General features: G+C 44.6%; 1 protein-coding gene across 3 annotated transcripts in view; it reads right to left on the bottom strand.

Moving 5' to 3' along the window:
• MXD4 (MAX dimerization protein 4) overlaps positions 1-25,571 on the bottom strand; it is a 39,433-nt gene that overhangs the window by 7,943 nt on the left and 5,919 nt on the right. For all 3 annotated transcript variants that reach the window (XM_065660675.1, XM_065660692.1, XM_065660682.1), the window contains exon 3: positions 21,258-21,287. In XM_065660675.1, the coding sequence (XP_065516747.1) occupies positions 21,258-21,287 (30 nt within the window). The remainder of the gene's footprint in view (positions 1-21,257; positions 21,288-25,571) is intronic.

The following is a 25,571-nucleotide window of genomic DNA, read 5'->3' as shown; positions in this document are numbered from 1 at the left end:
AGTCTGTGAAACAGTTGCTTCAACTACCCAAAGCAAGGCAATGGCAAACCAAACAACACTGTGTGAGCATCTCTACACCTAAATCCAGAAGAAACTCTCTCCTGGTTGTAATACACTGATCCATACCATTTTGCAATGGGATAGAAATGGATGCGGAAGCGCTTATATGAGCAATGTGTCTGATACCTTCCTTTCTTCCAGCCTGTTACAGACTGAACAAAGCAATGACCTGGAGCATACCAATATCCCCCACAAAGCTAATAATAAGAGAAGTAGATCACAAGTGTGAGATGAACAATCACCTTGTTCAAATCGGCTCGATGCTGCATGGAAGAAACACACTTTGCAGGAAATTTAATGCTTCTACTCAAAAATGAACCTTCTGTTGAACAACCAGTTCAGAACCAGAATCCAGCAGCACGGTTTGAAATGCAGAGGATTTAATATGCACTGAGTGACAAGTTACACGTGTGTAATTGCAATGATTAGTGTAATGTGACAACCACTTGAGAATTAATGGGGAAAAAACCCAAAGCAAAATAAAATCTAATTAAAATACAGTAATGACTACACACTCACACGTTTAGTTCTGGCTGCCTATAAATCAGGAATGTATTAGGTAGGACACCAAAGAGCAGTTCCATAAAATCACTAATTCTTTCTTCAATCCACTCGGGAGAAAAGGAAATACTGGTGAAAACGTGATTCTCAAGAGAAAACTGATGACAGACTTTTGGTTCAGGCCTGTGGTTTGTTTTTAACTGCAAGACTCTAAACTTCACCAGCTAAATGCTGTTACTGAAACAACAGCCACAAAGACTGGGGTAAATATGCACAAAACCAGCCCCATCAGTTCACAGGTGCCTTGTGGCTGCTACTGGGACACTGAGCTTTAAAACAGCAAAATGCCTGAAGTAGGGAATATAGTATATATTAGTAGGGAATATATATAGTAGGGAATATACAGAAAACCCTAATCAGATGAATGTTTGTTTCTGGGGCTGTAGCACCCAACAACCACCTGGCTGATTTGGGTTTAAATACAAAAACTTGCTCCAGGACTAAATGGAAATAATCTTTTGGTTTTTAAATGGCCTCTAAAGACACACGCAATCATCTGCGTCACTCAGCACAACTTGGATGCAACTGTATTTAGACAGCTGACAAGAGAGTGGGGACTGAAGATAAAGGAGGATGTGGCAGAGAAGAGGACAAGAATAGTACCCAAGCAGTAAACAGAGAGTTAAATACATGGAAATGGAATGAACAATATACTTGGAGTAATTAAAAGTCTAGTGAGGAATAAACAGAACTGTTGATCTGAGATCTACTTAATATTAATCCTGGAGAACGTTAATGAAACTGGACTACATACTCAACTTCTCTGCCTCTATTGCTGTTTGAAGAAAGTCTGCCTGCTGCAGGGAGAACGTAGGGAGTTAGTGCACTTCCTCACCATTAACTGGGAAGTTAACAGAATCATCACCAGGGTGCAGAGGGCACAGGCTGTGAGTAGTTTTAAAGCACTAATTCTTTTATGTTACCTGCCAACCAGGTAAACCAGGACATCACAGGACTGACACCAAGGAAAGCATTTTAACTGACCAGTGAGAGGAACTGAAAAGCATGGTATTAAAACACTGTTTTAAGGCATTCTAAGCCCTAGCAATTGATAGCACTAAATGTAATAAACACACTTGCTAAAAGACCTGCTCTAACTTCATGTTTGTTTTTAATGGGAGCTTACATTTAATTACTCAGCACCTATAAATCCATTAAAGATTATAAATCACCAGCTTTAATGCAGCTCTTTATGTAAGTGCAGGCATGTTTATGTGGCTGATTCATATGTTGAACACAACAAGCAGCATGATCGATGGCATAGATTGTGAATGCAAAAAGCAGAAAACCAGCCCACACAATTCCTGTGGAGCTGGAGTAAATATCCCCACGTCTTTCATTTAGCACATCGCAAAAGAAGTGTAAGAATGTAAGAAAACATTCCAGGCATGTTGTGTTAACAGATCACACCAGCAGGAACACGGGGCTCCAGCTCCATAGCAGATAAGTTGTCGCATACAGATTCTGCCAGCTTTAATTTCTCTCTTTTTTCTGCAGGGACCTGACAGCTTTTGCTTTTCCTCAGCTGCCCACTGGAGGAGGGAAAGGCACTCACAGAGGTGATCGTGGCTGGAGCCACTTTTGTGTTTTGCAGCTCATGCCTTAAATTCCATCTAGAAAACATGCAAGAAAAAACCATCCCAGCAGCCTGGTCTCAGAGCAACAGGGCAACAATCTCAGTGCATGAAGTGTGGTTGAAGTTGGGTAATTAGGTTCAAAACCTGCCTGTTACACCTTCACCCACACAAGGATGGTGTCAGGTCAGGACACCGGTGCCTGGAGAAGTGGGCACTTACCTTATGTGGATGCACAGAAACATCCCCCTCGTCACTGGTGCTGCATTTACCAGGGAAAGTCAGCATCTAAGTAAAACAGCCATCCAAAATCTGAATCCTCAAGCCTGCAGCTGTTTCAGGGACAGCCCCACGCACAGAAAGAGGTGCATGCATGACCTGTCTCTGATCTACCCTGTTTTCCTTTGTGCCAGATGATGAAGGGGTTTCAGATGCTCAAGAGTTCACTGTTTCTCCATTAGTAAGCTCACACGGTCCTATAAATCTGCATTACAGCTCTTCTAATGCATAAAAATGAATAACTACGCCCACAGATTGGGTCAGTGTTCCACAGCAGTGGCCATGTCTAGGAGCAGTCGGGTGGTTCACTCCATTCATATAAAGCAGAAAGCATCTTGCTGACTACTAACGCAATGACCACCAGCTGGAAATGCCCTGATCCAGTTTTGAATCCACATAAACCCTAATGGGCAATACTGGCACATGTTTGAGAACCAAGAGCAAAAGGAAGCCTAGAGTCCCACAGCGTGATGGGCAAAGCAGCAACTTAGGTGTTAGGAACTTCCCTGTAGTACGAGGCATCCATTAGAAGTTCATTTAAGTCCTCAGAAACTCCAGTTTGCTCCAGTGCTTGGCTATGAAAAGGCAGGAGCAGTGCGAGCCAGTGAGCTACGGTTCACCACTTCCCCCAGAAAAGGCTGCCATGCGAAAGTAAATTAAGCTCTTTGACCCTAACCAATTTTGAAACTGTGTTAAATGAGTTTATTAAATAATGGTCAATAAGCTTCTCCATATGTATGAAATCCCAAATGCAAATCCATTTCAGCGCACCAAGAAATGCAATACTAAGATGCAGAGGGGAAGAAGAAGAAACAAAAACCCCTATTGTTCACACTGGATAATCTTCATTCCAAGGAAACTACAACCATTCCAAGAAATTCCTACAACTACTCGATGGGTGTTGCAATGGGAACAAAATACTTCTTAGTGGGGCCAAATAATAGAAATAATAGAACAAGAGGCAATGGCTGTGAATTGGGAGGTTCAGGACGGACATTCAGAAGGAATTTTTTTACTAGGGCAGTGGTGCACAACCAGAATAGGTTGCCCATAAGGGCTGTGGAAGTGCAGTCCTTGGAGGTTTTTCAGCGCTTACCCAGACAAAGCCATAGACATTCACTCCAATCAACACTTCTATGAACACAGAAACCAAAATTGCTCCCATGCATGTAACAGCAAAGCACCCCCAATTGTGTGACTTAAATCTGTGGCAGTCTGATTGATCTGGTGCTGGTAGGTTGTGGAGTGACCTGATCCACATGTAGTCCTTCCACAGTCCTTCTCTAAGGGTTTTTTAGGTCCAGCACAGCAGACAGAAGTGGCCTGCAGCTAGTCAGACAGCAGACAGTTGTTCAGGCAATAGCTGAACAGCTTTTTGACAGTAACTAAGGTTCCTAAACCATTCAAGTATAAATCTAGAGACTTTATTTGGAGGCCACTGATCTGTGCAAAGCCGGCTGGAAAGGCAGAGTGCACATCCAAAACAAGCTGCTTAGTCTTAGCATGGCATGTTTCAAGTAGGTCCTGGCAAAATTAAATGGCCATGGACACTCGTGATATGGGGTGACAGCTTCACATTCAAGTGAAACATGAGTGTGAACCCTGCAACCCTGGCTGGGCAAACCGTGCAGACAAAGCTGGGACAGCCTTCCATGTGTTTATGGGAGGTAGCACAGGGTAGGCATTTCCTTGAAGCTGCACCCAAAGGCATAAACAAGAGCCTCACTTCTGACACTGTGCTGCTGACTGCCAGAGATCATTTATGGAAAGCATCAAAAGGGCCATGCTCATCTGTTTCTCAGCAACTGCGGACAAGAATGTAAAACTCACTAGAGAGAAGTTGAATTCATGACAAGTGTTCACCTTGCACATCCTCAAGGTGACGTTCACAGCCCCAGTTCACAGCCCCAACAGATCTCCCAAAATGACTCTCACACAGCATCACAGAATGGTTAGGGTTGGAAAGGACCTTAAGGTGTACCCATTCTGTTGGCCCAAAGCTGGCTGTAGAAGAGAAGGAGCAACTCTATCAGCAAAGTTTGTCATCCCATGGGAAGCCCCAGAACAGCTTTGCTCCGCACCCATTCCCTCCTACTAGTAGATTGCCTGGTCAAGACACAGAGCAGTCCTGGCCACACTGGGAGACATCTCAGAGCTGCATCATCTCCAGCTGCTGGGTGGCAAAGAAACAGACAGAAAGGCACTAAATGTCCATATTGCCATACTGCATGCTCTGAATTTCCCTTCATGCTGGCTCTAGCTGAAGTTGGCTGAGTTAAGTTGGGTGCTGTTGCTTCAACACCCACAGCCCAACATACCTCTCACTCCATAGGGCATCACCAACGCATATATGGGCACGAAACAATGCCCGCCTCACAAGATGGCCCTAACTGTGCTTTCTACAAGATGCTCTAATGCTAGAACTGCTTACATGGCTGAACATGTCTCTATTTCATATGCCCCAAATTTACTCTACTGAACCAGCTCTGCGTACTGGTTGACATACTCTCGAATCAACTGTTAAATATACTTGGCTTAGTGATACTCTGAAAAGAAATGGACACTGTATATCAAACACTCCAATGACACTGAAAATGCAGTCATCACAAGCCACACTAGTGACAACAACAGTTCTATGTGAAATAGATTCAAAACCTAAAAATTACTCATTTCTGTACATTAACCATTTCAGTCCAAGAACCAGACACCCTCTGACCCTACCGCAAGGTAAATTCAGTGCAAGTTTAATACAAGCTAATCCCCACTTCAAAGAATATAAACCCATCTGTAATGAATCTAGGAGAAGACATATTATTACAGACTGGACAGAATTACCAAAGCATTTCAGATTCCTTCTCTCGTGCTTCACATTTTTTACCCACATTCAAACCTATCCTGGTCACGGTGCTGTGCAATGAAGTTAATACACAAAGGTTTAAATCTAGAGCGGTTCTTTATTGTTGCACATTGCCTATGTAATCTGGCTCAGTAACATCCATAGGATAAAGTCAGAGAAGAATCTCTGCACCAAAAATTCACTTCTGAAGTAAAATGTTGTCCAGCTACACTGTGAATCAAAGCAGCCTGGGCCGAGCACAGAACTCTGGGTTAGAGGCCCCTGCAGTTAACTAACGGTTGTGTTCTCTCCCTAAAGAAAGGTGATTTTATCTCCCTAACAGACATGAAATTCAGTGTAAAATACAGAAGTGAGCTAACTGCAGTAGCAAAACGCTCATGTTTCTACAGGAAGATATTTCACAGTTTCATTTATGAAATGCAAATACCTGTGTACAGGGAGCACTCAAGTTTTAGAGAGAATCAGCAAACACAGCAGCTCAGGATCCTCTTGTGACACGAACGCAGACAGCATCATTATTCATAAACTTCTCGTTATGTCTGAGTCTTTAAGAAATGCAGACCAGCAGCAACAGATTCCCCACTGTGACTGTGGGGATTCACCTGCACCAAGGTAAAATCAGAGAGCGGAACTCTGCCTTCCAACTCCAATACCAACCCTTTCTTACTACAGCTTGGCACAGTGAAGCAGCATCTCTTAAGGGCTTCAGTTCTTTTTATTTTATTTTATTTTATTTTATTTTTATTTTATTTTGTGCACAGTCACACTCTTGAACAATGACAGAATTTGGCTGCAAGTGGCTTCAATGGTACTGAAAAGATGTGTTCATATTGTTTTGTATGTTCGTGGGTATCATGGCCATACATACAACATAGGTAAATACATACTTATATCCCCCACTACTTAGTAGAAGTTGGTACTCACACTTGCCTCACTCCTCCTTAAGCTAATGCTTTTCAAGGTGTCATGACATTTACAGCTCTACAATACTTTTCATATGCTACCAGAGATGATTCTGTACTAAATAAGAGACATTTGTTTACAAGCGCATTTAAAGAGATTATATATAAACTTCCATCTTAAAAAATCACAGAAATTCAATCATATAAAAATGGTTCTAAAGAAACCTGTTAATGGTCCAGACAGAATTTAGCATATTTTCAGCAAAATATTAAACATGATGGAAGATAACAACACTCCACTGAAGTATAAAATCCTGTCTCTTCTATATTTAGTTCAATCAGAAACACTTTCAATACTTTCTAATCTACAAAAGATACCTAAATGCATTTTTTTTCCCAAAAGAGGCTCTAGCTTATACTTGAGTTGCACAGTCCATTGCAGCTACACAACAAATCTGCTTTAGTGAAAAGGAAAGAAAACCTGTTGGTATTAAAGCACTGTACCATAGCAAGGCACCCAGTGTGCCGACTGCTCTGAGATGTGTGAATTGCTTGCCCACAGCTGAGTGCCTCGGAGTCAAACCTGAGCATCCAGTAGTGCCCTTACAGCAAAGCTTTTGGCTTTTTATTATCCCAGAAAAGATAAGCTGAACAGCAGTGTTCTGTCATAGATGCCGTTGTTTTTCCATAGTAAGAACAAGATTCTGCAGTTTGTGCTGCAGGTCAGGATTCATCCCAGGTTTGTTCCACATGGCCTTTGCAACTAAACTGAGCAGCGGCAACTAACAGGGAGAAAAAGCTGTGAGTGCTTAATTGCAGTGACTGTTTGGGAATTAAATGCAACAGCCCTACAATCAGTGCAACCACCTGCTGTATTTACTTCAGTATTAACTAGGAGTTTCACTCTCCATATGCATTTTCAGTGTGCTGAGTATTTTTGATGCATCTCTTTTGCTGAATTGAAACCAGCCCGACAGCTTTAGCAGCCAGGTAGCTGCTGCTCGTGGGGTATCTCTGAAGTATCCAAACACAAGACATCAGCTGCCTACAAAGGCAATAGCTGCAAGTTTATCTTAGCATCCATCACTAGCTTTCAGAGTCAGTGCAGCCGTGAACTTGGTCATCTGCAAGTGTTCTTGTGAACAAGGCTCAGAAATGCCTGCTGCTGCTCTTAATGCTAATCAAGACAGAATAAAACCTCTGCTGCCTGTTTCACAGCTCGCCATTTCAGTGCTTTGTGCATTTTATCACCCAGAAAAATATTTAAGTTCTCTATTTCACCATATATAAATGCACACTGCAGCATTCGCTGTGCATTTACTTTCACTTAGTGCCGCTTCAGCCCACTTGCTGAGCCAAGTCTCCACACTATCTTTGCCCTTTTGCCATCCAAACTTTGTGGCTTGTTCATGTTTTAGAACACATGCATCAAACCAGAACTTATGCCTACATCTTTCAGCAAACAGAAGTTAAGGGAAGTACCTGCAGCACCACAGATCTATGTGGTTTTGGCCAGGTAAGCCTCTTGGCAGCAGTGCAGAGAAAGCTGGCTGGGATGGAAGCTGGGGACAGGTGAATACCGGCTGGTCTGTGAGAGAGAAGCTGCTGATTCCTAAGAGAGGGGATGCTTGGCAGACCTTGCTTCCCTTATTGCTTTCTTCCCCTCGGCCTCTTTTCCCCATCGCTCCAGTAGCTCCCTGCTGAGTGCAGTGACAGCTGCCTGTCCTGTATTACGAGCACTGGACAACATCAACATTTCTTCACTCTCAAAATGCCTCCAAGCCAACTTTGATGTTCACGGAGCTCCAGTTCCCACCACAGGGTGAGCTGGGGTGGCTCATGTATTGCCATAAGCCAGCAGCAGCAGCTAAGACAGGCAAATGACAGCAACTCCCAAGGCTTGCTTTGGGCTGGAATGACCCTGTAAAGCATCCTGGACAATGCCAGTGCAGGACAGCTGACCAGAGCCTTAACAGCTGGTGGCTGGCCAGACTGCCTGTGTGCTGTCCCCTCAGGGGTGTATCTCACAGCAGAAGCAGGCAGACTGATGATGGTCCCAGAGTCACATTTTACTGCAGAAGAAACAAAAGCCCTGTGGTACATTAGTGCCTGTTCCCATATTGTTCTCCTGCTGCAGAGCGAGCATGAGCTGTCAGAGGCATGTGAGCTGTGACACCATGACCCCAGTGCTACTCCACCACACGCTCATCCAGGCGCCTGAACTGCCTGCAGACCAGCCCAGGAAGACAACACCAGAACATAGTGGTCAGTTTCCAAGCAGTCCTTTTCCTTCATGGGCTCAAGGCAGGCATTCAGGGGAGTGCTTGTGCAGGGCAATGCACAAGGACACCAGCAGCTCTACCCGGTATCTGTTTTAACTGCTGGGGAACCATAGCATCAGGCTCTGCAGTACTGACAGCTGCAGGACCAACATCTGACCACCCTCGTCATCTCTCCTTGTTTCTTTCCAGGGTCCTCCCTGCAGCCAGGCTTGTCCTCACAGCTTTCCCCAGGCTTCAGCCATCCCACTGTCTTAAGCTGCTCTTATTTCAGAGCAGCCATGAAAGGTTTAACAGCCCTTCTGAGGTCTTGGCCATAAGCAACAGCACCATGCAGAAGTTTTGAGAAGTGCTTCACAAGAAATGCCAGTAGGAATTTACAAGCTATACAGGAATTCCCAAAACATCACAAGGAAACACAATGGCAGCTGGATACCATTTGCTTTCCTGGATGGTGACCATCTCAAACTTACACGTGTAGAATTATCCATCCTTTGACCAGAGGCAGTAAGATCTCTGACCTTGCAAGAATCTGAGGCAACAGAAACCAAACATTATGGAAACAGCTGAAATCCCTCACAGCACATTTTTGCTCTTGGATGGATTTCTTTTCCTCTGCAAATAAAAAGGGGATTCCAACCTGTATTTTAGCATTTCAGCTTTCAGGTTCTCCTCATCTATAAAGAACAGTTTTCTGTATTTTAAACCTTCAAAATCAGTGTCAGACAAATATGAACAATTCTTACATCTACAAAAAAAGTCATTTCTGTTTCAGGTGTCTTCCATTTTTAGCTCTGTCATCTACTGATTGTCATTTAACATTTACCTCCCAAATGCTGTTAAGCAACAGCAAGAGAGGTATTGCCTCGTACCACAAGCTCAGCATCACACACTGCCTACCTCATACAGGCAGATGAACCACAGAGCCTTGTCGGTAAATACACAAGTGATGGAAATACCATTGTAGACACTTGAAAACAGAGTCCACCAAAAAATAATCAGCCATGCTTTTAATAAACTTATTTAACACCTCATTCATCCCGACTTCCACCTATTTGTTTCTCACATTAAAATACACACACTGCAATTTAGTAGTCCTAAATTAGGCCTCTCAAGCCCATCTGTCTTACTGGCACTTGAGTTCCTTAGATTACACTGCAGGGAGACTTAAGACTTTGTTACCTCAGACCCAGTTGGATAAGGCAAGTGCCATTGCAAGATGAGCTATTACAGTATCAAGCAGTTTTAATTCCCACTTGAAGTTACATGAAGTACACATGTACTTACACATACTGCCCACTGAAACCCCAAGGGTGGATTAGGACTCTCCACCACTGACATGAGTGCGGTAACACTTTGGTGCTCGCCGGCGGTGAAACACCACAAAGCAATTTGCACACAGCAAATCCAACCCCCAGACATCGCTCTGCAGTGCTGCAATAGGTGTGCTTTCATGCACCACCATTCACAGTACTCTTGTAAGTAATTTGTTGAGGACTTAAGAGTGCAGGTCAAAAAGAATGGCATTTATTTAAACAAGGGAAAGCTGTGTAACAGCTACAGGCTTGCACTGGGTTTACACCCACAGGGGAACAGGAGGATAACTATCATTTTCCACAATTTAACCACTCACCAAAAGGCGGTTGAAGAGGATGCAGTCAGTCTCCCCCACAGGTGGCTCCCGGGAGCATGTATGTCCCTCTCACATGGCACTTAAGGCACAAGGTGCAGCATGGCTCTGTGCATATGAGCTACACGTTTATCGACTGACAACACTCCAGAGCAAGTCACAGCTTACAAATCAGCTCGTGGCCTCAAACCGGCTTTAATTATCAGACTGCTTCCCCACATCAAAATGCTAAGCAAGAACATCGTGTCTCAGGACAGCTGCCAACAGGAAGGATCTTAGAAAAGAAAAGGAGGGGGACACAACTACAATGCTCAGAGAAGCCTAGGGATGTTGAGCTGTAGCACAGCACTAAGTGGAAAGAGCATGGTACAAGGCCTAGTGTGCTTTTCCTGCCTAATTTTAAACCTCCCTATAGACATAGTTATTTTATACATAAGTCAAATGAGGGGAGAAATGTGTTTAAGATTTATTTTTTTTACACACCACTGTATGATGCCAAATTAAAGGAGAGGCAAGTCAAACCGAATTATTATAGCTAAATTAAAACCATACCTTGCCGTCACACACTGAGCACAAGGCCTTGAGATGGCAGACAGCTGAAATTAAGCAGCCTTTTCCTGCATCGAGTAAAATGAAGCGTGAGGCACTAGTATCTGTAACACTGGATACCTGTGGTTGTAGTTTTAATGTCTACTGTACCTCTATAGCCAAGTATCAAGTAAATACCAAGCATCCAATTGTAAGTAGCCTCACAAATGAAGGGACTCCACATTCCCACATGCACGAGGCACCAAAAGGAACAGCAGCAATTCACACCATAGTTTCAAAACCTAATCAGAGTTAACACAACCGTACCTCTCGCTCAGCACCTAACCAACCACCTTATTGTTCTCAGAGGTGGGAAGTTTCAAGCTCTGACTGGGAAATTAAGCATCAGAAAGGGATGTGCAGTGCTGTGTCCTACTTCCGTTTTTGCTTTTACTAATACTTCCTCAACATCTGCACCTACCAATGGCCATCTTAGGAGCAGCTAATGGTGACAGGTTGAGCATGCACAAATGAAGTTAGCTGGCTTTTGGGGGAAGGAGGTGGTGCGTGTTGCTATCTTCTATCATTGTAGATACCTGAGATGTCCTCCAAGGAGATAGCTGGGGACCTGTAGGACAACAGCAAGGTGCCTGTTCCAGCCAGCCAAAGGCTGCTTCAGACCCCAAGTGAGAACACCAAAGGGAAAGAAGAAATCACCATGAAGTAATTAAGAATGCATATCCCCAAATGCCTTGCTGTACGTCTCCAACTCAGCCACTGAAACCTTGTAATTAGAGGTGGATAGAAAAGGCAGTGAGGTGCATATATAAACAAATTTAAGGGCAGGATTAAATGCACTGACTGTAATTAAAGATAGTCTCTTCCGAGGCTACAATGAGTACTCTTACTTTCATATGAATTGAAATGTGAGCAACATGTACGTAATATTTCCCCCCTAAACAGTGGCAAGATCTGGCATCATGGGGCAGGGGAGAGTTGCAGATATCCGACAGTCCTGCCTTAAAGTTTAGATTTAGCTTGTCACAGCACAGATAGTGCCTTGTTTATAATTTAATTTCCGTCCTATTTCCCTTTCCATTGAACAGTACAAAGCTGGCTGTCCCTGTGCCAGACAGGGTGCAGCCCAGCAGAATCTGAGAACGATCCGTTTTGGGATGATAAGGCATGGAACAGCTTTTCCAGACTCTCACCCTTACCCGCCTTCTTCTTTCATCCCCACAAAACTCAGCCCAGGTTTCTGAAGTGCTGTGTCCTGAGGTTATCTGGCAATGGAAGGAAGAGCCGGAAGTATGGACCTGCTCGCCGTGTGAGTATGTAAAGTCAGGCAGTGGGAACCGAGACACCTGACAGCCTATGTCAAATACCTGCTAGCACGTAGACTCAATAACTGCTTCTAGCCAAACACACGCAACAAGCTCCCAGATTTCCCTGGCAGAAAGTACTTGCTCCACCCTTTCTGCTCATTTCAGCAGTCAACACAACAGCACTTACCAATCGGGATTAACTCAGCTTTCTTGGGGGAATGACAGGGTTTGCTACCTTTATGTTTTGTAAATACCAGCTAATGTGGTATGAAAGACACAGGGTGTCTGTGCAGCAGTGTTTGCAAACACCGACGGTGCTCTTGACTTCAATAGGAGCTGCTGAGTTCTGGCAGCAATTACACTCCAGGTAGGCCCCTTAATTTAGCACCTTGTATCTTCACTTGGTTACCTACATTGGAAACATGAATGAAAGAAAAGCAGATAAAGTTGTGAGGCATTAATCCCAAGGTGGCAGTTGGGAAGAGAGGACTCACAACTATTTAGAGACACTTTACCATGTTCAGATGCAGTCTTTGGCTGTTCCCTGAATTTGCTGTAAGGTAGAATTTAGTATATGCTTTCTTAATGTATGGCATGTAGCCTGTAGCTAAAGTTGCTAGTTTTCAAGTTAGAAGCATTGCAACATACCACCTCACGTACATACATCCAAGCCCACACCTTTTATGTGTCAGCTATGCCAATCTCCATGCACTACACAATCAGTTACACTAAGTTGGTATAGGAAAAGAATTGTGTAACATCAACTAGAATTAAGCAATAATACGAGCCACTTGACATCTTTGACAACTCCTGTCACTGTGCTCTGTTCCAGCAGGATGTGTACACAACTCAGTATACGTGTTTCAGTTTCCATCTCAAAACACAGCATTCTATGAAGTCCCAAACCAACTCTCTTCTTCCAAAATTAGGGAGGGGTGGGGGAGGAAAGGAATCTTACCCAGTCTTGTGAATTGCATAGTTCTTTAGGATAAGGAAAGTCAGTTTCAACTGCATCACATGCATGGAGTTTTTAATTGGGGTTTAGGGTTTTGTTTGTTGCTGCTCCCCCACAAATAGAAGTCCCAAATTAAACTGCTGTGAAGGAACAGCATTATGGGTTTTCACATTTATGATCTGTTGGCTACATGTTCATGCTCAGTACAGTTCCTAGAACCGTAACTGCATCCCCTGCAGCTGCCCGGATGTGATGTGGGGTTCAGCTTGCAGGCAGGCATGCCCAGCTCCCACTGAAATCCCCTGAGCAGGGTGCAGAACTGGACCCACAGCCTGCCACATGCTAAACCACTGTGTGTACTGAGGGGAAAAACACACATCAAGAAGTACTTGACCTGCAAAGGAATTCTGTGTAGTAAATCTAAGCACAAATGTCTGCTGACAGAGACCACAAGGGGAAAGCAGCATGAGCTGTAACAGGAAAGTACACGTTGTTCCATCCAGAAAAGAGACATTTTGAATCTGGGACCAGGCCACAGAATATCCAATACTCACAAGGGGTAAGCAGCCCACAGAAAGAAGCACTGAACACAGAGCTGGATATGCCAATACAGCATGGAGGCATGGAGAGGAGGGAACAGGACAAGCTACCCACAGAACACAGCCACCTCCTCCTGCCTAGCTTGATCCCTTAGAGTCTACTCCAGCCAGGGACACTGGGTCATCGAAATCTTGTGCCCATGACATACCTGGGAGAAAATAATGCAGCCTCCTGCAGACGTAGCGTGAATCCTGACTGTGGAGCCAGCCTTGCCTTGCACAGCTGGAGCTGTACCACTGGGCTCCAGTTGCATTTGCCACCTCTTCAAACCACGACAGGTACCACTTCTGTATATCCAGTGTCTGTCTGTGGGCTTCCACAGACTTGACTGGCTGGGATTCAGCCAAGGACTCCCCCTGTGCTACCTAAGACTTGTTTCAGAGGCCACCTTCTTAAAGCCATTAGCTGCCTAAATACCTTAAAAACCAAACCCCCCCAAAAAATCAAGTTCTAGTTCACTTGCCCAGATGTAGCTAAGCAAGCTTAAAAAGAAAACAAATCTTTTATACCTAACTCCACAAATCTCTTCCTCCTCAAGACAGCAGTCACCATCAGAAATCTCTTCCCCTATTATCAGCACCTAGCTGTTGTCTGTGTGGTCCAAAAAGTACCTGGAGGTCTGGCTCCTCTATCTCCATTTTGTACCAGACCAATCCACTCTTTCTACCACCCCAGATAAAAGTTGGCCAGGTCAATTAGCAGATGCTGAGAACATAAACCACCTTTCACTTAGCCCATTACAGGCTGACAGACAACGGACTGATGTTTGGAGAGAGAGATGAACAAATTCAAGCGGAAAAACCCCATGCACTTGGTTTCTCGCCCATCTGTTTTCTGCTGGCTGTTTGGCCGGCCAGGGAGCACACGGCTTTCTGGAGCCCAGACCCAAGACTGCACTTAGGCTCTGCAGTTCAAAGCTGACTTCAGCAGGATAAAGGACATGACAATTTAGTCAAGACTGTATTTATTTCAGTCCATTTAAAAGCTCTATCCAAAGCATGAGGATGTGTACAACCCTGACACCTGAAACTTGCTGAGCAGAAAACTCCCAAGTTTCATCAGCATAAGATACTCCTCCTTTCCAAACCACCTGCCTAAGTGGGAAGACACTTCTGTTGTGAGTGCATGATCCGGTGAGCTGTTGTGTAAGACACCATTTCAGTGTATGGACATTTACAGTAGCTACTGCAGCATGTGGAACAGGACAAGCCATGAGATCGGACACTTGCTGTCTGCTTAGAGGTGAGGAAAGAATAGCGTTTCAGTGCAAAGCTTTAAGCCTTCTATTTCTTTAATTCCATAGATTCAGCCTCAGGAATATGGGACATTTCAATAAAAGCACAGGATTCAGTTGTCAGCTCTGTGGGTCCAGTTCTTTATAGACTTTGCTGAACAAGCTCCACAAAACCCCTTGCAATACCAATTTAAGACACAAGCACCACCACATACTTTGCTCCTCTCTTGGAAACCTGAGGGTCAGTTGCAAGTAAAAAGGGGTCTGAGCTAAGACTCAGGTTTGCACTGTCTGAGGCAATATCATTCAGCTGACCACTACAGTTGGCATCCTCACAGAGGCACTCATAGCTGGTGGGGAACAGATGCCTAAACCATGGCGCCTGCCAGCTCACAAGCTCTTAAGACATTACCTTGCTTAAGCAGTGCAAAGGTACATTCATTGCAGGTCACTGGAGTTGCAATAAACCACCTCACACCAAGCAGATGGTGTGTAAGAAGTTCACTACTTGATGAGAAAACCAGAAGAAACAGATGTAATACACAGGTTTGGTTCTGCTAGTAAGATAAGGTGGTTCCCACCACTCGTAGCAGCCACATTATCTGGGCGGTTTATGTATAACATGGACATGTCCTAGAAATGGCAGCAGTTTTTATAGACCCATTACAGCAATGAGATCTGTACCAGGTCAGTAAGACCCATCCAGCACTCTCCACACAAGAGCAGCCAAAACTGGATGCTTAGGAGAAACACTAAACTGACAAAGTGACCTGCAATGCTCTGTACTGTAAATAAATACTGTCACTCAAAGAAGTGATCCCATCCTCTCCCTGTGCTGGCATTAGGGTGTGCCCGTGACAGTGAGCTGGGTCAGGAAAATGAACTTGCTGAAGAAACAAACTTCTCCCTTCCCTCCTGTGCTGGCAGGAAGCAGGACCCAGCAGCAGCAGCGTGCAACTGGGCTGGGTTAAACTTCCACTGGAATCATAGAATCACAGACTGGTTTGTAGTGAAGGGACCTTAAAGCTCATCCAGTTCCAACCCCTGCCACGGGCAGGGACACCTTCCACTAGACCAGGTTGCTCCAAGCCGCTGTGTCCAAGCTGGCCTTGAGCACTGCCAGGGATGGGGCAGCCACAGCTTCTCTGGGCACCCTGTGCCAGTGCCTCAGCACCCTCACAGGGAAGAAGAACTTCTACCTAATGTCTCATCTAAATCTGGGTGACCCTTCCTGAGAAGTACTTTACCTCCAGCACCAGTCAGGGGGTTTCCTCAGCTAGTGGACAGATCAGTGCAGTTCTGTCTTTATGCTGCACGACAGTATTAACAGCAACGGTAATCTGCAATTTTGAAAAGGCAGCCCATAATACAAATAAACATTAAGCATTGTGTTGGTATGGCTGTTATTTCCATGACCTTTCTGTTCTGTTTCAAAACTTCCAAGTTTATCACCAGCTGGCAATTACATGCTTTTCATTAACCCTGCAATTCAGTACCATGAACAACCACAGAGGGAATTCCGAGACATCCATCTATTCACTTTCTCAGCTTATATGAACTTTAAACTCCAAGTAAACCTGGTGGGTGAAATTAATGCACCAATGAACGCAGCTGTGATCCTGGCATGTGCACCTCCCCCATGAGAAAGCTATCTATTAACACTTAACTTCAGAGGCACTTACTCCCTTTACTTCATCAGCATCATAATGCAGCCATGAAAATATACATTTCTTATTGAAACCTACATTTATGTACAGACACCTACATCGTACACATGATGTTGTAATAGAACAACCTTTTTCTGGCAAGATTTTAGGTTTAAGGACTACACAAACCTCAGGACAGCATCACCATGTGCACACGTGGGAACACTTTCAGCGCTGTAAACAATGCCTACATTAGGCTCGTATGAGAAGAAGGAAAGGTTTGTTTTCTTCTTCCAAAAGGTCTTGCAAGTCACCATGTCTCATGTATGCCCCATCCTGGTCTTGCACTTCTCCAAAGTCAGGGCTGTTCCACTCAGCTGATCCAGGCCATGTCCCCAGCAGTCTCAGCTGGCTGCGATACAAACTAGTGAGCCTGGACAAGAGAGGACTGCTCTCCCAACAGCCAGCGACCGAGCTGGACACCTGCACACTTCTTGGAGCAACTTCCATAGGAAAGCAGGGAAAAGCCTCTAGAGTACATCTCTTCCAACAGCACTGCCTGGTTTTCACCTCCATGTGGCTTAGCTTGCCTGGAGACCTGCAATGGGATCTGTTGATTTCTCCAAGCAGGAGAGCACTCGCAAGTCAGACGCTGCAGTGCTGAGCACTGCCATGCTCAGGATCACCAGTCCATCCTGCCCACAGACATTGATCAGCTCCTTTTTCTCATTACACTGCCACTGCTTCTAGGAGTTTACTGTTCGGTGGAATGCAGGCAGCACAACCTCTACTGGTGCTGACCTGCCCCTTCCCCATTCTTGATAAAGAAAAAACCAAACAGGAAAACCCCACAGAGAATAATACAAACGGTCTGACAGAGGCAGGAGATAGCTGCCCGTCTAGATCAAGCCATAGTTACGCAGCCAAGGCACTTGCTCAGCTCGCACAGTGCCAGAGAGGGGACAGCAGCATGTGGCTTGCTGATTTCAAGGCACTTTCATCAATTTCCTCTCTAATTCTTAAAAGCTGTTCTTTACAATCATTAAGTTTCACAAGCTATTGTCAATGCTGAACTCCTCCTGCAGCAGAGCTCCTCACAACCAGGGAGGAGTGAAATTACTTTGTCACCAAAGGAGCTTTGACAGGTCAGTTCCAATATCCCTCATCAGAGCTCCATCCACCTCTGACAAGAGACAGGACCACAGCAGGGAGGTGGCAATTCCTCCCACAGAGCAGTAAGACGACCTCAGTACAAGCTTCTGGGGGATTTATCCTGGGTTTTACATTGCAATGTAGAACCAGTATAAATTGATGCAAATAAATGAGATCATCCTGTCTCATTTTAAGAATCAGACTGGTAGAATGGTTTGGGTTGGAAAGGACCTTAAAGCTCATCCAGTTCCACCTCACCCCCCACACAGGCAGGGACACCTTCCACTAGAGCAGGTTGCTCCAAGCCCCTGTGTCCAACCTGGCCTTGAACACTGCCAGGGATGGGGCAGCCACAGCTTCTCTGGGCACCCTGTGCCAGCGCCTCAGCACCCTCACAGGGAAGAGCTTCTGCCTAATGTCTCATCTAAATCTTCCCTCTTTCATTTTAGAGCAATTCCCCCTTTTCCTGTCAGTACATGCCCTTGTGAAAAGTCCCCTTCTAAGAAGCTTGAGTCTCTCATGGATTCTTGGGGTTTTTCTACACTGTGAAAGTCGCATTCCTCTGTAGAGCTGTCAGGTTAGACAGATTTAAAAACAGCCTTGCAAGAAGTCATGATTACCGATATATTTGCTATTTACGTTGCTCTGTGAAAGCCTACTGATATAATGGTCCATCTGAAAACAGTAACAAAAAATACATACATTAGTATATATGTATGCATTCATCCTCTGGAACTAGTCACATCTAGGCGCCACTCCAACTGACCTGTCTGTAATTATTAGACTATCTTCTAGAACCTCATCTGTCCTTAAGAAGATTTTTCTGCCTTCACAACTTCTTATTTAGAGGATTTCCTGTTTCATGGCTCTGAGATGCAAACCTTAATCACACAGGACCAAAGCAGGACCTCCAATAGGGGATGAGTCCTTACACAGTTTGACTGTATTGAGCACACACTGAAGTTATGAGCAGGGTATTCTAGGCAGACTTAAAGCAGAGAAAAAGGGATTTTACCTATGAATTGCTGACAAACACTTTACCATAGTTGTAGCCTGAGTTTTATCATATAACGAGAGTTTTTGTTGAAATTACGCCTCTGCTTCCATTTGTCTTTCCCTGAGCATCCCTCAAAAGTACAGAGAAAAGAGCCCTAACAGTAGAAAATGCAAATTAAAGCAGCGGTGCCAAACAGCCGAGCCTGCACACACAGAGATCAACCACTGCCATCCCTACTGACATCAAAACCAACGCAGAACCTGAAACAGCACCGGGTACCATTACAGGGGGCTTTCTGGTTAGTGGCAGCTCTGGCCACCCTCATGCAGGACCTGTAAATGAGGAAGCCATTTCCCTGCTCTCCAGCACTCAGTCCAGCCCAGAGACACCACGTGGGACACCAGGCAAGGAAGAGGATATGAGCAGCCATCTCCTCTCTTCCTCCGTGATGGGCTCCTGTGAGATAACCAAGTGTGTCTCAGCCAGAAGCATCACGGCAATGGTGATTCAAAGGCACTGGTCCTGGAAAGGGCTATACCTCCAAAATCAACATCCAGTGTTTCAGAGCTGGCAAGAGGAAGGCTCTGCTTCAGGAACACACTGGCTGGGAATCTTCCTTTAAACTTTGCCAGATGCTCGACGGATTTTAATGCATTTTTAGTAAAACAGAGTGAAAAACAGTACGATTGGGATTATCAGCTCATATACACACAGGGCTGGAGGAGGGGGTTGTTAAAAAACATTAAAACTACAAGAGTCCTTCACAGCAATACGTCAGGTAACTAGAATTGTACACCTCATCTGCTTTTGTGAGCACCCATTTGCACATACAAGGATCTTGCTCTAATTTGCAGGTTCTCAGCAGGATTAATAAAACTCTGGCTTCAGGTACAGGCTGACTGTAGGAGGTACAGCCAGCTGCAGCAGTTACAAATGTTAGTTGTATAATCATAAGACATACCTTGCAGTTTACCTATTTTGACCTTGAGACAGCAGAGAAAGAAAAGGTAGCAAGGCAAATACTCTATGGTCCAGCTACTACAAAGATACAACACAGAACTGAAAGTGAGAACAGAGGTTGGACAATTAATGTCCTCCTTCTACCCCTGCATCTGCTGCAAATGGTACTGTGCCTCATTTACTGTGCTGCTTAAACAGCAGAGTGAAGAAGAAGCAACTCCATGTTCAGGGTATAAAAATGATTGGAAGTAAAAAAGAAAAAAGAACTATTCAGTTCAGATGACAAGTCAGTAATGATGGCGTAGGGGAAGAGGAGGAAATAAAGCAGAGTATCTAGAAAGAGGATGGAAAAAAAATAAGAGAGCGAGGAAGAAGCACAACTGGGGCCAAAGAAAATTCTTTCACTGTTAAAGAAGTGTGACCGAAGGACAGAATTTTGCATGAAGCTGTTTTCCTGAAGACTCTGTTGCCAAAACTCCTGCCAGCTGATTTCACTGCCTCGGCCAATGTACTGCATTCTGCAGCCCAGGCCTGCGTTCATGAGCTTGAGCCTTCCCTAGTTCCTCTCATCTCTAGGATGACCACGTGGCTATTAGGCAGAGCTATAGTTTACTCATATTACAATTAAACTACAGGAAAGCATGGAGGCATGCAGGGGAAGTGATGGTCTAGCTGCTACAGAACTGCGGCCACAGAACACCACACAGAACTCCCCCGTGAGTTCAGTCTTGTGCCATCAACCACGTTACACTTATTCAGAAGCATGCAAATAGGTTTCGTCATATTCACACACACACACAACCCCCTTGCTTTCTTTGAATGTATGAAACCCAAAAGACCACAAGCTACAGAAACAAACCCAAACCCCTGAAAACCTACCCTGAAGAGCTTACCCTGCTGCCTGAATGATAAGTGAAAGGCAGTGATCCCGCAGCGAGGAGGGACCGTTTGCACTCGCCTGCTCTCTGTGTGTACCAACAGAGCAGCACACCCCAGGAGACATCCTAAGCTAAAAACCCCATCTGCAAACAAACTCTGACAAGGTACAGCAGATGGCAAACACTGCCTCCAAAACTCTGCAAACATGAGCTCTTTAAAAATCACGTCTTCAGGGTCTAACGAATGTCCTCAGTAAAGTAAATGCACCTTTTCACAGCGCTGGGTGCACAGAACCAGGGCTGCAGCTCAGGAATTGCTGACTTCTCGCTCACACACAGCTCCCTGGACAGGACACATACCAGCAAGGAAGCAGATGGAGAGGAAGAACATAGCTGTAGGTACTTACATGCAAGATGGAAATTAACTGCACTTTAGGCATACTTTAAAAAAACACAGAATAACGCTGTGTGACATACTGTTCCCAAAAATCATCCACCTTAATCACAAACTGCTTTGGTTGTATTCATAGCACTTAACACCTGTAGCAAACAGTTGCTGCAATTAGAGTCTTTATTTGTAACTCTGCGGTTAACCGGTTACAGCATTAATCAGTCCAAAGCTAATTATCAGGGATGATTCAAAAACAGCATACCAAACAACAGGAAAAAAAGCCAAGTAATATTATACCTATTACATTTTAGTTGATTAAAAAAAACCCCAACTCTATATAAACTATTCAGTGCAGAATCAAAACAACTTTAACACAACATTCTTCGATAAGCATGGCAATTCTAACGTCAGCCATACATCTTTTAACGTGCTTTTTTCTCAGGACTTACCTATGCTTTTCTAGTTCGTTGTGTGATGACCTATTAAAAAGAAAAAAGAAATATTAGAGAAAGGGCTAAATAAACCAGGAGTTAGAATACTTAAAAGCCAACATCTGCATAAATTGCAAAAGAGCTCTCTAAAGCATGTATTTATAGGGATTATGAAACAGCTTCGCCGTTAAAGCAGTTCACTGTTACATCCCTTAGATACTTCAAGTTATCGACTTAATTTCCACTAGTAAACCATGGGTTTGGAGGGGGAACGATAATAAATTTGCATTTATTAGCGTTCAATAGATTCAGCGACAGAATTGGACATAAAAAACTAAGCAGGTTAGTAATAACAACAGCCCACAAGATTTTTATCTGTGAAGGAAAATTATGAGGGGGCAGAAAGCGTTAGAAGATCTAAATGGTAACAGGCAAGAGTAAAAAGCACCCAAAAAACCAGCTTTCAAGCCCACGGAGAAGCAGAAAGAAAAATCAGCAGCTAACCACTGCTGTTGCTGTTGACATCTTAATGGCAAAAAACAGGAATCTTCTTAATTCTTCTGAGTCTACAAACAGGGAAAAAAAATCTCCTGAACTGCCCACATCAATATGCTATTCTCTTACAGTCTGCTAGGATTTTAGATCTCCCCCCTGGTGATGCCTCAGGTTTTTTTGCCATTAGAAGGCAGTGCTAACTTCTTGGAGGATCATTTTCTTTTTGATTCAGCTGGAAACACTGATTTTATTTATTTATACAGCTCAGATTAAAAACATTCCTAAAATGAAGTTATTGTCACCACTTCAAAACCAGCAACTTCCTGGAGTTTTAGTTCTGTCCCACTGAAAACATGCCCAGTACGTAAGGATCAAAAGATACAAATGCAGCGGCAGCTTTTATAGCAGGCAGATTACGTCAAAGCAGCTCTCCTACATCATGCTGTAACCCCTGCCTGCATCTGGCCATGGTGTGCTGACCAAGACGGCTTTGTGGAAGGGTCAGTGCACAGTCTGTTGGGGGAGCAGACACATCACAGGGTGAAAAAGTCCTCCTGCACGCCTGCACAACCTGCCTGGTCACAAGCCACTCTGCCTCTCCCCACACACACGCATGCATCTGGATGCTGCAGCGTACCTGGGTGCTCCTGGTGGCGAAGGCAGCTCTCAAGGGGAAAAAGAAACTAAAGCTCGTGCAGAGAAATAGCCAGTGAACAAATCTGCTACTGATTTTAGGCTGTGCAGCTCCTGATGCTGCAAAGGAATTAAGCGAACTGCCCCTCTGCAAGGAGAGGAAAACTCAAATGCTTCAAGGTTCAGCACTGATAATTAATCCACTTTTCAGTGGAAAGCATCCCAGCGATGTTACCAAGGTATCAACTATGCCAGCCATTACAGACACCTTTTTGTGAGTCACAATCAGGTAATGTCTGTATTCCTACAGTGCCATGTAAGTGCTCCCAACCAATGCAGCAACACTGGAAGTGTCTTTACACATATTCTATGCTACATTAATAGGTCAAGGTGGGCTGTGCTTGCTGCGATTTACTGCCTTTGCCATTTGACCATAATACTGTTTTTATTTTCTACTCCTACACACACAAAAAGACCAGACTTTTTCTCCACAGATGTTTCTCCACACCAGTGTTCATGAAAAGTGACAATGCCAACATGACTATGCCAAATCCACCAACATTTAAAAAACACATAGAAAAAGTAAGTTCAGTACAGAAAGATTCTCCCCAAATATCTCCAAGGGACATGTCAAAGGCACAAAGTCACTGTTTGCAGGGAACTCTGGAAGAGAGAAGAAATACAGGCTGGTCTAGATTCATCCCTATGGCATGACCTCCCTGATATTCTTGGCAATTATACACAGAGATGAACACAGTCACTGTAACCAGCCAATCCCAAGCTGCCTGCTGTAGCAGAGCTCACACTTGGCTCTGGTAGCATGCAGAAGAACTCTGGCCATGAATTTCAGCCTACACAGAGTATTTTGCTGGGTTAAGAAAGGATGCAACAAGTAGCTGGAAGTCCTTCTGTGTGCAGCACATGTACAAGGTACCTCTGGCTCATGAAGGGTTACCCCTGTATTCACCTGGGATGTCCTGCCAGACCCGCTATGGAGGGGCACAGCTCTCCATCCTGGTAATGCCAGCAGCAAATGGAGCAGTGGTGCACGTTTATAGAGCATTCAGGACACAAAAGCCTAATCAAGACCTGCAGCGTGCAAATAAGGGCATCAGCCACATGTTTCAGGTGGTGTGGGGATGCTGACTAATGCCTTAACTATCAGGCCCTATTCAGGAACCAAAACTAAGAGTTTTGACATTTACCTGACAGTTGCTCCACCTACAGAGCAAGTTAACTATCCTATTACAAGCATGATGGGGTTTTTTTGTTGGGTTTCTTTTCAGAAGAGATGTTTATTCTCTCCTTCACTGTCTACAGCACAGTGTATTGCAAGAATATCCATCTCCTTCTGCTCTCATGCAACCTGAAGTGAGGGGAAAAAATAAGAACCAATCTGCACACAAACCAGTTGTCCAAGCACCACTTATTTCAAAATGGCGTCTTATTACTTCAGCAAGAGATAAGATGTAGGCTAAGAAAATACATGTGTATATATATTATATAAAAGAGGCAGATGTACGACTGTGGTTTTCATACAAATGGTCTGTGGAGCCCTTCAGAAGTGGCTGCAAGAGAAGGAACGCTTTTGGTGTTTAGCTTAAGTCCACTGTATTGGGTTCTGTATCTCCAGGCAAAACCTGGGGGAGCTGGGGATGGCAGTGATGAAGGAAAGGTGTCGGTAAAAAGGCTCAGATAAAAATAAAAGGGAAAAGCCAACAATAAAAGAAGCATCAGCAAAATCATAGATTTAAGAGGAGGAGATTGGGAATGCTGCTGCTCAGACTACATTGTTGACCTGAGACAGCCCTGATATCCCTTTAACAAATGCCAAGCAGCTCACCAGCTATGAAGCAGCAGTTACATTTTCTTTGTGAATGCATTGTCAAAAGAAGACTTGAAAGAAGGGGGAGGAGCCAAGTAAACGCACACGTTGGTGTGCAAGATGCTGTGCCACTTCTGCAGGTCCCCAGAGCTGTCCCATTCCACCACCCTCCCTCCCCTAAACAAGAATTCTAGGTATGTGATTTGAGCATTTGGTCGATGCAACATCCAGCAGTCACACCTAAGCAATGAGGATGGGTGCTAACCGAGGCAACACTAACACAGAAAAGACAAGTCTTCCCCAAAGCCCACTTTCTACCAGTTCATGGGTGAGCCAGCAGGAGCTGCCCATATGCCTCAACATGGGCTGATGTTTCACTGTACGCGTGGTGCACTGATTGCTTCATTATTAAGACACCTTCTCTCATTCCTCCATCTGTCTGCCCCAGCAGAAAGAGCATCCTGTCAGAAGGAAACCAGCACAGCTCCTGACAAAAGCAAAGACATAACGGCAACGCTGCTGACATTTTCTCCCTGGTTCTAATGGGAGCCAGGTCTAGACCGTGAGTCACCAGTACGCTACCAGTTGCCAATACATTTTAAAGCGCTACAGGGAGCAAAGCAGGCTAGTTAACCAAGTGTTTAAAACATCCTGCCCGTGCCAGGGCTTTCTGGGGCAGGCAGGGTTGGCAGGGTGCTGTATAACTCGTGCAGAGGACACCACTCCACCTAAGGTCACACAGCACTTGGAGGGCCACATGGACTACATTACCTGCGCTTCACCTTGTGTCCAGGCCGAAAGAGTAAGAACAGAGCAGGAAGTTTGACAAGGTGCTACACGTTTAGCATCTGCATCCAGTTCCCGCTCCCAAGTGTGTGCTGGTGTGTAAGAGCACGCAGCTCATATGCTTGTGGTCTTGTCTGGATGCAACTGCTATGCAGCTTTTGGCTGGAAGGATCCTGATTTGCTTCCACATGTGCAACCTGCCATGGGATGCACTTGAAAATACTAGAGCCCACCACCCAAATCACCAGAGATGAGGAGCAGGGCAACACTAAACCTGAGCATAAGCACGTGTCCTGCCATTGTGCGCTGTTCCTGGGCTTGTTGGGCTTGTTTCCATTTGTTTTAAACTGGATGCATTGCTTACAGCCCGTCAAAGGAACAGCCTGTATGGAATTAATCCACTAGAAATTACTTTTGCATTCTCCTCATAGCAAAATTTAACCAGCCCTACAGATGCAGCCGGGATCTGGGAACCAGGCATATTGGCACAGCCTTGCTGCAGAGCTCTGGCTCCAGTACCTCATTCAAGTTTGGGCTACCACATGTTTGCGGTGGCAAGGTCAGAACACACTTCTAATATGGTGGCAATTTGT

Source organism: Lathamus discolor, chromosome 1 (genome assembly GCF_037157495.1).
Source record: "Lathamus discolor isolate bLatDis1 chromosome 1, bLatDis1.hap1, whole genome shotgun sequence".
Classification (NCBI taxonomy): Eukaryota; Metazoa; Chordata; class Aves; order Psittaciformes; family Psittacidae; genus Lathamus; species Lathamus discolor.
The sequence above is the reverse complement of the archived record's forward strand: the minus strand, read 5'-3'. Positions and strand labels throughout refer to the sequence as shown.